At 36.8% G+C, this 12085-nt stretch overlaps 1 protein-coding gene across 1 annotated transcript in view; it reads left to right on the forward strand.

The window, feature by feature from the left end:
• The first annotated feature begins 2629 nt into the window (after positions 1-2629).
• Positions 2630-12085, forward strand: part of CCDC172 (coiled-coil domain containing 172) — a 30898-nt gene continuing 21442 nt past the window's right edge. Inside the window, exons 1-6 of the mRNA XM_014958417.1 lie at positions 2630-2708; positions 2955-3040; positions 6444-6560; positions 8160-8325; positions 10288-10389; positions 11385-11487. Of these exons, the coding sequence (XP_014813903.1) occupies positions 2630-2708; positions 2955-3040; positions 6444-6560; positions 8160-8325; positions 10288-10389; positions 11385-11487 (653 nt within the window). The remainder of the gene's footprint in view (positions 2709-2954; positions 3041-6443; positions 6561-8159; positions 8326-10287; positions 10390-11384; positions 11488-12085) is intronic.

Below are 12085 nucleotides of genomic sequence, written 5' to 3' on the forward strand. Positions count from 1 at the left end.
AACTTGCTTCTTTCATTTTTGGCTTTCAGAAAAACAAATTTTGAAGGAATTTGAGCATATATAATTTGGAAGTAAATCATACTAATAAATATTTATATTGTGACTTGAAATTACAAACAAAATCTTTCTTTTCTTCTTCCTACACAAACTAGAGAAGAAACTTGTAGAAGAAACTTTACTATTAGCACAGCAGTCTGATTACAAAGGGCAATTACGAATTTTGAAGTACACTAGAAAGACATGACTTGATTACAGTACGGTGATTAAGATACAGATATAGATTAAGATTAGGATGCACTGATATGACCAACAGAATAAAATTAGTGTCACCTTTCAAGCAGCTAGTGATTTAAAAAAGATCTTATACTTGGCAAAAGTCGGTGTCGAGTGAAGGTAATTCACATTTTACTTTTATTCTGAAGCATTTAGGTTCATACCATCTCATCCATTTCTATGGGAGCTAGGCAACTACACACCTTTGAAGTAGTGGCCTTGATCCTGATTCTGAAAGCACTTTTATACGTTTCACATGCATGGTTCATGTTATAGAATCCTGAGTTACTATTGTGAGTTATTTACCATGTAAAAATCAGCCACATGGCAAATAGCTGCAAGAGTCAAAAACTATGAAGCTTAATGTCAAATACTTGTCCCACTCTGAGTTTTTTCAGTCTCTGAAGGAATCTTTTACAGAATTTAATCGCACTGAATGGTCATTCTCAGACAGTGAGAAGTGTAGTTGGAGCCAGACTCTTCTTTCTAGGGAGAGCAGTTCCTTTGCCATAATTAGAGGCACTGAAGCACCCTCCACCAAACACAGTCGTTCCTTTAATAAGTGACACTGAACACTATCCCAGCCTACAGCAGCTTTCTCAGTTTGAAACACAAAAGCAGTCAAGTCTCAAAAACTTCAAAGAAAGCTTTTCATTTTATTTTCTCCTTGATCCACTGATAGAACAGTTCATTTTCTTGAATTTTGTAAAATGACTTTTTCAGTCATCAGACCTGTGTAACAAATCACTGTCTCAATCACCAAATGTTCCCGTTTGACTCATCCACTTTTCTTTTGGCCTTTGGGTAGGAGGCTTCACTTCTGAAACATTTTCTAAATTCACTTTTGTGAACTCTTCTTCCTCAGTTGCACTTTGTTCCATTTAAAAAAATAATTTCATTTCCTGCAACATAATGTGCTAGTTTCAGGTTTTAAAATTTCATCAGAACCCACATTTTCTTTCTAATATAGGGCAATGTCTTTTCTTTAAAACACACCATTTTATAGCACACTATCAGCTATAACATGATGCTTTTTAAGCAGCCAATGCTATAACATAACGTTTTTCCAGAATTCTCTTTTTCATTCTACTAACTTAGGACAGCATTTTCACTAATGAGACATTTACACTCTCACATATATTGTTTTGCTTTTTTGTGGTCAAAGATTTTCTCTTTCTAATTTCTGAATTTTGCTGCTGCAGTCTATTCCAAGACAGTATCTCCTCTCAGGAGAACTCTTTAATAAGACAGGACTGTCAATAATCCTAATCTTTTTCAACGTTAAAAAGGCTGAAAGGGTATAAAGTTCCATTCCTCCAGGCTTTTTCTTCCTCAAAGCAAAATGGCCAACTTCACATAGGTATTCCCTTCGGGGCATGTAGTTAATCCTTTTCAAGATGTAGGAACAAACCCTGTAATATGATTTGTATTTTCAGCTGGGTATTTGCATTTCCAGGTATTCCATTCAGTAATGTACAAACCAGAAAGCTGCAGAAGCTCAGAGCATAGTAAACTCATACACAAGTAGGCTCCAGAAGAGTATACAACGGTCTACATTATGATCTTTGCTTACTAAGACCAACTGGAACAGAAACACTGTAATTTTATGTTAATGGTGAAATGCAACTGAGTTGAGTCTGATCACTGTTATTTAAGTTAGCTTTCCCACCTTCTTCTGTATGACAGCAGATTTTAGCCTACTTCCTTAACTGCTAAGGTTAGGCATCAACCTTCCTTCAAATGACAAATAAACCTGTGCAGATATAATATTTAAGAAAGATGGTGATCACTCCGTAGAAATAGGAAGGGGTATAAAGAAGCATCTTCTGAACAACTCAATCCTGTGGCCCCAGAGAAATGGTCAGAGCTCTTTGACCAAAACTCCCTAAACCCCGAGTCAGAACCAACTTTTCACAAATACGCAGAAGTTTGCGGAGATTCAGAGCATCAGCTGCTTTTTGCCTAGCCAAACAGCTTCTTTCTCCTGCTTCTACTGTGCTGCTTCTCTGTCTGCTCGTTCCCATCTCGCATGTTTCCCATCTTGGCTCCCCCAGCAACTGCCAACGTTCACTCTTGCCCTCTACTTTGGGCAGCCCAAACCTTCCACTCTGTCACCTCTAACTCCTCAGCCACGTCCCATCTACCATGATCTCTTCCCTCCGTGGTCAGGGGCTTCTTTCCCGACCCCATGGAGGCAGAGGCCAGAGCCAAGGCCTGGCAGGGTGCAGAGCCCTGAGGGAAGGGCTGTGGTCGCACCCAGCCTCCCCTTCCACCAGGGCCTCCCAGCTTTAATCAACCAGCCCTCCACAAAGACAACAAGGCTCAGAGAGCCCACAGACTCCGTGAGACAACGGGAATGAACCTGGATGCTTTGTTCCATCAAATACAGCTCACAGAGAAGCAGGCGGGGGAGAAGAGGCGCCTCATCCAACAAGGTCTGTACCATGGCCGCCATCTTGTGGGTCTGGTGGTAGAACCAGCCACACTTAATTTCCATTTCTTAATTCCCACATCTCCCTTTCCCTGAGGAAAAGCAAAGTGGCCCCTCTGTGCTGTCATGAGGAGAGCTTTGCCGGTGAAAGCTCTGCAGGCAGCCAGGCTGGCCGCTTCTTGCCAATGGCACCTTTTTACAAGAATGTAACTTTTTACAAACTGAGCACACGGTTTTCGTTGTGTTGCAGCTAAATTCGACATAAACAGAAGTTATGAAAAAATTAACCAAATAAAAGAAGAGCTGAGCACTGCAAAAATGAAATTAGAAACGAAGGTAAGCAGGCATGTTTATAGTATACATAATAACGGAATACATTATATTTACAAATATATGACCTATTGTGTCAGGAATAGATTCATAAACACTTTTACCTGCTGAATAACACAGCATTGAGAATATTTACTCTGTGCATGTCCGTAGTGAAAAAAGGTCTGTCGACGGCTTTCCCTCTCACAAATCTCACCCTTCAGGCTGCCCCCTGGGCATGTTCAGGGACTCGCTCACCTCAGGGGTAGGAACATTTCCAGATAACCCACCTAAAAACCTGGAATCACTGGAGACAGCACAGACACATACATCTCCTGCTCCGTGGAAAGGCCTCGGCAGGGAGTGACTGTCATGTCAGGTCGGTCTGTCCCCGAGATGGAGCCACCAGACCTCAGCTGGGGACAGACGAGCTGTTCAGGCAGGGTGTGAGTGGCCCTATCTTCACAGTCCTGGAGAAGACTTCCTTCAGAGGCCTGGAAACCATTCCTTAGCTTTCCACTACCATTCACTAAAGGCCTTTCACAGAAGATACATGGGAACATTCCCTGTGTTTACTTCACATCATCTTGAGTCATTACTAAAGTTCCTCCTGTGGGCCTGGGCTCACAGTTAGGGCTGACAAGGCCTAAGAAATTTTTCTGGGGACACTGAAGACAGAGGAAAGTGTCTGCATCTATTTAATGTTTTTAAGATTTTATTATGATTTCCATGTAATCAAACTGCAGACATATTTTTAGATTATGCTTCCAGTTTTGCAGAGTTTTTTGACATTAATACCTGCGGTTACAAATGATTTAAAAATCCATTTGTTTGTGCCTAAAAATAAGTATCATCCCCTATTCTCTTAAGTATTTGCACTGGCAGATCGTGTATGCACAACAGGAAAACATATGGAGCCTCCTTTGAAGTCAGAAGTGTTGTATCCTATCACTTAAATAAACATCTTCAAGAACCTTTGGGGGATTACCTCACCTAGCTGTGGAAATAGATGTTTGGGGGATGATTTTCATCCTTCCAAAAACAGGTTCTTCTGCCTTTTGCGGAAGGCTATGTAATATATATAATAAGTAACAAAATTACTCATTTACAAATATTTACTTGTTGCAAAGTCAGACTATAATCATGCAAGCTGTTACTTAAGTGCTAGCATTTGTGCCCGCCACAATCTCAGAGCCCAAAAGCACTTTAAAACGGTAACTTATTTAACCAACACAGATTATATCCTGATGTTGCTTGTTAGGTAAAGCCCTTTGTAGTCTTGCTCATAAATTTATTTATGAACATCACAATTTTATGTTTATACTACTAATTTGTTATTGATGCACTGTGATTTATAATCAAGGTTTATGAGGTAGGTATAGAAGGTCCCAAGAGTAGAGCCATTATTGTAAATGACTAATGGGAAGAGATGAAGAACTATTCCTAATTAAATCTTATGTGCTTTACCCAGCAGGATTAATAATATTCTCACTGATGTCCACAAAAATACATTTTACTTCCTTGCTTAGTATGGCATTGATTCATTTATAGATAGGAAATGATACAGAAAACAAGTGGAAAGGGAAAATGCATTTCAATCAGACTGTATTTAGTTTTAAAGATTATATAGTTATTGAAATTATTTAAAGCAATTTATTTTTCAGTACAGGAATTACATTTACATATGTCTACAATAGTTAATGTAATTCAAATAATATTAAATAATGCTGTTCAGCTAGTGCCATTCAATTTGTCCTGCACCAAATAACTACGCTTCTTTATAAGCATACATATCCAAGCACATGCATGCACAGCATTTTATGCCTGACCAAGCAGATGAGAGTGAGTTCAAAAGTGTTTTGACATCTATTGCACAGAGACTGCCTGTGGTCAATCAGAGATTCCTAGGAAATGCTGTTTTTTCCTTCCCTCTGTAAAATGAGGTAGCATGTGATTAGAACCCAAATTATAGCATTTTGCTTTTCATGGCTCAATGATTTCTTAAAAAAAAAAATCTGTTGTAAGTGCATAGATTAAGTTGGCATCTTACAGGTGGAGAAACTGTACTGCAGCTAGTTATGTTCAGTAATAGAAATACAGTGGTATAAGACCATCCGATCTTTGAATTCATATGTAAAATAAATATTTCGGAGGCAAGCACTTCCTGGATATTTAGCATGCCAGACATATCAAAGATGAGGAAAAAATCTGGTCCTTTCCTTTATAACTCTCACATTCTAGTCTTTGGGCATTTGATTCCGCTATCATCCTCCTTTTTTGATTGGATGCACTTCATCTGCACCCTCTCCAAGATCATCTGCGTTATTTCATTTTACGATCTTTTAATTTTTTTACCTCTGCAATATTACTATTATTTGGTTTTTTCCTGCTTCTGCACATACAGTCATGTATCAGCTTGACTATTCAATTTACTTTCTGATACTTACCCTGTGCCTTTACAGTCTGTGGGCAATTCTGCTAACTTTACTTTCCCCACTTATTCTTCTGAGTATTGCAGTCTGAGTCATTCTCTTGACCTCCTTTTCTCCACTTCATCAGATGAATGATTCTCATCCTTTAAGACTCTTCAACACTTAGCTGTTCCCTATTTATCCGCTGTCATAGTTTAACCCACCATATATCTTAACTTAGGTTATGATACAGTGGATGGGATGGAAAATGAAGAGGAACTCTTCAGTAAATTTTGAAAATGCAATGGTTGAAGAGCATTCCCTTCTATCAGATAAACTACTATTTAAAATTAACAAAGCTAAATATTAAACTATATTAAAGAAATGAGTGTGGGGTTGACGGGGAAGAGAGAGAGGTGTTATGGTCAAACTGTCTAAGCTGTCTTTAACCAATGAGCTAATTTCCAATACACTTTCTTGGCTAAGAATTCCAGAAATTGTGCTCAAAAGAATATGAACATATCCCTCCCTCCTTTGCCTACACAATAGCAGCGTTGCAGAGTTGATGATATGTACAGCCATTCAGTCAGAACAATGATGTTGGACCCCTGTCCCTCCAATGTTATTGTCTGATTTGGTATGTGATATGCTTTACATCATTAGATGGAGGACACTGCATTATGCTGGATAAAAGCTCCCATGTGATCAATATTTTTCCTGGTTTGAACTTGAAAAAATATCTCCTAAACTGAACAGACTTTAAAATGCCATGTTAAAAGATGGGCCAGCACTAAACGTGTCTTTTAAAGAATGGATACTTTTCAAAAACCTAGTGGTATATTGGGAGATTACTTGAGAAAGAAAGAGCTGTTTTGCTTCACTAGTCCAGCAGCTGTGCCAGCTGTGTTTTAACTGGACCAAGATCCTTATATACAATATCAAAGTATATGAAACAATAAAAAAGTCTTACTTTGTAACATATTTTTATAACCTTTTTTTTTTTTTTTCTCTCTTGGAAGGTTCAGCATCTGTCTGAAAAAAGGTTCTACTTAGAAGTGCTGAAGAAACGTGAAGACAGCTTAGAAAAACAGAAATCTGAACTAATTAATCAAAAAAGTCATCTTCTTAAAATCTTCGTATGTTTCCAGCTACAGTATTCAGACAGCTCTTGTCTACTGTATAAGAGCAGTTAGCTTTAAAATTTGAAAATATGGAAGGAAGTAATATTTTAAACCTGGAAAATCAATTTTTATTTTTTTTTACTCTAGCATACATAACAATATAAATGTAGAAAAATTCTCACTTTTAATTCAAAACATGATCTAACCTAATGTGTGCTGCAGTTTATCTACAGAACTGACTTAAGATTCTTCATGCCATTTTCCAATATCTACTGTTATGACTGAACTCCAATTCTGACCACGGATGAGCAGTCTTTGCATATGTATTTGCACTTTAAATGAGCAGAGCTAAATTTTAAACATTCAGCATGAATCACCATTATTAACCCAAAATATTTGAGCAGATATCCTTTTAATTAAATAATATTGCTTCAGCATCCAAAGCATTCCCAATCCTAAGTACATAAAGAAAAAAAATATTCTAATTTTTGTAGAAAAAATATTTGACTATAAAAGCTAAATATCCTTTGAAGAAGTGTGATGTTTCTGTTAAGTGTAACCAGTCAAGTTAGATATATAGATTATCATTTCTTTCTTCCTGTATATAAGGATAATTTCTTTTTATTTAATTTAGCAATCACAATCAGCTAAAAGTTTTTTTAAAGGAATTCAAGATTGCCTTTCTCTTTAGAATGTTTTTTCCAGAAAATAAAACAGTGGTTTCCTATCAACTATAGCTTTCTTGGCAGTTATTAAGGTAATGAAACTAGGCTTGTATTCTGCAGAGGAATCATAGAATCCATTAGGTTGGAAAAGACCTTTAAGACTGAGCACAACTGTTAACCTAGCACTGCCAAGTCCACCACTAAACCATCTCCCGAAGCCTCCACATCTCCACAATAGTGAAACTAAGCTTGTATTCTGCAGAGGAACCATAGAATCCGTTAGGTTGGAAAAGACCTTTAAGACTGAGTACAACCATTAACCTAGCACTGCCAAGTCCACCACTAAACCATCTCCCGAAGCCTCCACATCTCCACATCTTTTAAATACCTCCAGGGATGGTGATGCATCCACTTCCCTGGGCAGCCTGTTCCAATGCTTGACAACCCTTTAGGTGAAGAAATTTTTCCTAATATCCAATTTACACCTCCTCTGACACAACTTGTCCTATGGCTTGTTACTTGGGAGAAGAGACCGACCCCAACCCCTCTACAACCTCCTTTCAGGTAGTCGTAGAGAGTGATGAGGTCTCCCCTCAGCCTGGGGAAGCCTCTAACATTATACAGATCTTTATACTAATTTCAACAAAAAGTTAAACTGAAAACTGCCGGCACAAGTCTGTAACATAATGTAGTGATTTTTAAAATGTTTTATTATTAAGAATATATCCTTCACTTTTTCAGGGAAAAAAAAAGGTTAAAGCAGCAGAGAAAATGATAGAGGTGTAGATTATTTTCATGTTCTCATAAATCAGGAAAAGTAAATCTAATACATTTATACTATAAATTTACAGATAAACAACAACAGTGTGTTTCAGTCTGCCTGCCTAGCTTAACAAAGGCTTTCTTTTATTTTCAACTGAACATTCAATTTTCTCTTTCTTTTTTTCAGACAGATGTAAAGAGAAAAATGACTGAAGAGGAAGACAATTTTACTAGAGAAGTAACAGAGTTTAATAATGAGTATGGACTAACAAGTAATAGAGATCTTCTGATTAAAAAAAAAGTAAAGACTGAAATAAATGATTTAGAGAATGAGGCAGCTCTGTTGAAAAATGGTAAGTCTTATATTAAACTATTTTATCTTGGATTACCAGAGCATGAATAAAAATCAGTAAAAAATAGCTGTGCAAAACAATCATTTTAATTCTATTCCCTTGCTGTCTGGAACTTCCTCTTCATACTAAACTGAGAGAGTGCAGCCTGACATACCACATCACACAAGCACAATTAAAGCCTCTTCTGTTCCCTGGCCTTTTCAGTCCTTTTATTATGAGCACTATGGGGAGAAGAAGCAGACCTGCAGAAGTGGCTCCCAATGTCTAACGTCAACCAGCACAAAGGTGCACTGTTGCACTGTCTTTGCAAAGATTATAATCACCTGTGGTGGAGCTATGTAAATTTCCTTAACTTCAAAAGCATTATATGCACAGGTATCTTGTAGGACTGATCCTTTATTGCCACCACATAACTTTGTCTTTGAGTTAAGATACAGAATATGAGATTTCTCAGAACAGAGAGTCAGACTGGAACACAATCTTTCAGTGAGGAAATAGGAGTCATCAGGGATCACAAGCTGAACATGAGCCAATGACATCAGAATGCTGACACCATACTGAGACATAAATGTAATTCTGACCCTTAAGACATGCAAAATAATCCTTCACTCTACTTAAAGCAGTTAAGCTCTTAGCTGGAGTACTGTGCATCTGGTTTTCAATGTTGCACTTCAAGAAAAATGTGGACTAGCTGGAGAGAATCCACATGCACCCAGTGAGTGATCAGAGATCCAGAGAACATGAGAAGGAAAAGAATTAAAGAATTGGGACTATTTAACATATGGAAGAGAAGACTGATGGTAGATGGATATCAGTCTTCAAATCGCTAAAGGATACTGCAAAAAAGAAATTAATATATTCTCCATACCTGCAGTAAACTGAATAAAACCAAGCATACACCACAATAAGAGTCTGACTGACTGTTCAGAAATCTCTCTCAGAACAGTGAACTACTGAAACACTCCAATACCAAATGAATTAGGAGTCTCCCCTACCAAAGGTCTTTAGGAAAAGGTTAGACAAGCATCTGTCAGAAATCACAGAGGTACAGCCAATCCTGCCTTCAGGAGGAGGAATGCTCAATGTTCCTCCTGGTCCTTTCTAGTCTCGTGATTCTATGATTCATCAAGTGCCAGCACTTTAAATTCCCAATATCTGGTGTAAAGGTACTGAAATAAGACTATCTGTTTAAGTGTACTTGGTGGTGACTTCTTTCCATATTTCCTGTGTCTCTGATTCTGAAATAAAGCTTTAATTTGGTAGCACCTGTTACTTTTGTTGATTAATTTTTATGTATGCAAAGAGATCTGATCAGCCAAATGGACTCTTACAGGTTAGATGAGTAGGACATGAAACGTGACTAACACTCTGCTCTGGGTTTAGTTGCTGTCTTGATACCATCCTTTTAAATTGCACCTTTTTTGAAGTATAACTTCTCTGTCTTTCTGACTGCTACAGTACTGAGCATCCTGACAACACTAAAGAGAAAAGTTTAAGTAATTCATAACAAGGAAATTATGTGAGGACCTCCAGTTGTCAGGGAAACAATCACAATTAATTCCAGATGCTGTCAACGGTCAGGTTCAAATGTCCATAACACTAAACACAACAAGTTCTTTTTGGTCCTGCTGAGAGGTATTTGTTCACCACCTACTCAATAAGTCATCTTCCTTTATAGCTCAAGTAACTCTAAAGCAAAATATTTATAATTCATTTTATGCCCAATCAACAAAATACGTCAAACATCTTAATAACATTAAAAAAATATTTTCTTTCACAGTTATGGACACATTATATGACATGTAATTTCCTGTGAACTGGGTTTTATATGACCGATTTTAGTTTTATATTTGAGGTTCTTTTTGACTAGCTGAAGATTGGTAGAAGTTATGAAAATTTAAGATATCATGAAGACTAAAACTGCAATGCATTTTAATTTAAATGGTTTTTTTTTCCCCTTAGAAATGGAGTCAATGGAACATAAAAATGTTCAGTTAAATGCACTGCAGCTGCAGAAGAGTGAATTAAAGCAGGATTTATTTACCCTCCAAAGTGAGCTCAAAGGTATGCCTGATAATCACTTGTTATGATAATTATTTGCGTCTTGACAAATGCTTCTGAAAAATCTTTTCTGTCAAGTTATTTTTCTCAAGAAAAAGATCTCATAGAAACAAGATTTTAGTATATTTTTACATTATGTAATACATCATTTTAAACATGGCTATAAGAAATATTATGGATGTCTATAAGGTTTATTTTAAATATCAGCGTTACTGACATCTACAGATTTGCTGAATCATAACTTATAAATATGAAAAGGGAAGTTTTAGTTTCCCTGGTACTTAAATGGAGAACTTAGTGTTTCAAAGTAAACTAGAATCAACATAAATATTGTTTAAAACTCATTAACCTATAATGAATGAATGTCATTAAAATCTAAATGTTTAACAAGCAACATGGCTTGTAGATAATAAAGATTAATAAAGACAGACTTGGCCTAGGTGTAAATCTCCGAGTTGAAAATTCAACTGTCATCTCTTTATGGACATTTGTGTATGAAAGTACACATTTCATGTATGAAAGTCTGTGCATAAAAAAAAGAAGTCTACACACAAAGCTGTGTTGAATACACAGGAAACCCTATGAAAGAAACAACTAAAAAGAGACAGAAGGAACTAAAAAAGGTTCTGTGTCAAAGGGGGTCACAAGCCATAGAGATGATTTTGAAATTTGGATTAAAAAAAGTAATCTTTAAGTGTTTTAGTAACTTTTTTTACAATGTGTAAATAATTTGTCACAGTAAGAGAGCCAGAAAAGACCGGCCATAAATATGGTCATAACTTGTATGGAAAAGGAATGAAGGAATGACATTTTCTACAAGATTTCAATATGCATACCAATTACAATAATAAAATAATTCATGTTATTACTCAGATGCCCTTACCCTACAAACAGTTTCATGAAGAAATATTAGAAAAGATAAATTTAGAAAATGTAAGAAGTCTTCAAATATGGATGATTAATCTGCATTTAGAAGGTAATTGTTATTTTATGTTTAGATCTTGAGAAAGTAATCAGAGAGGCTGAAAGAATGACAAAAGATTTGGAAGCAGAAAAAGTCCAAGTCAGTAAAAAGCCTCAGACTGATCCTGAATGTTTAAGGTGAGAGTCTCATGCTAATAAGTTCTTAAATTTAATTTTAGGTCTGTAACTGCAGACCGGTCCTGGTGGTAATGATTATTTTACCTTTCCTGTACAATATTCATTTGAAATCAGAAGAATAATTCATTTTTATTACAGAACGCGAATTCCTGTGGTTTATTACAGACTTTCACCTTTATATGCATATTCCAGTGAACCAAAAATTGAAAGTGTTTGCAAGTCAGTCAAACTTTGAGGAAGAGCAGGAGACTGCTCCTTAGGTGGAAAGCTAATTCTTAAGTTTTCATAAAAATAGCAGTGGCACACAGAATATTGATGAACTACCCAGTGCTCTTCATACTTCTGCTGACAGCTCTACAACCTTCCCCAGAGCCCGATTCAATGGAACAGATTGGCCACAATAACCTCCTTGGGTCACGTGGGCCTTGTGGTGAAGCTACTACACGTAGATTTGTTTCCCCTATGAACCCTGCCATTAGTTTGCCTCCTAGTCAAGCTAGTTCAGAACAAAATTTAGAAGTTTTAACCAAGACAGAAGACCTTGCATAATCTCCCTTAATAGTGAATATTACTTCCCAGGAACTGAGTGGTAATGATT

Source organism: Calidris pugnax, unplaced genomic scaffold (genome assembly GCF_001431845.1).
Source record: "Calidris pugnax isolate Ruff unplaced genomic scaffold, ASM143184v1 scaffold4, whole genome shotgun sequence".
NCBI lineage: Eukaryota > Metazoa > Chordata > Aves > Charadriiformes > Scolopacidae > Calidris > Calidris pugnax.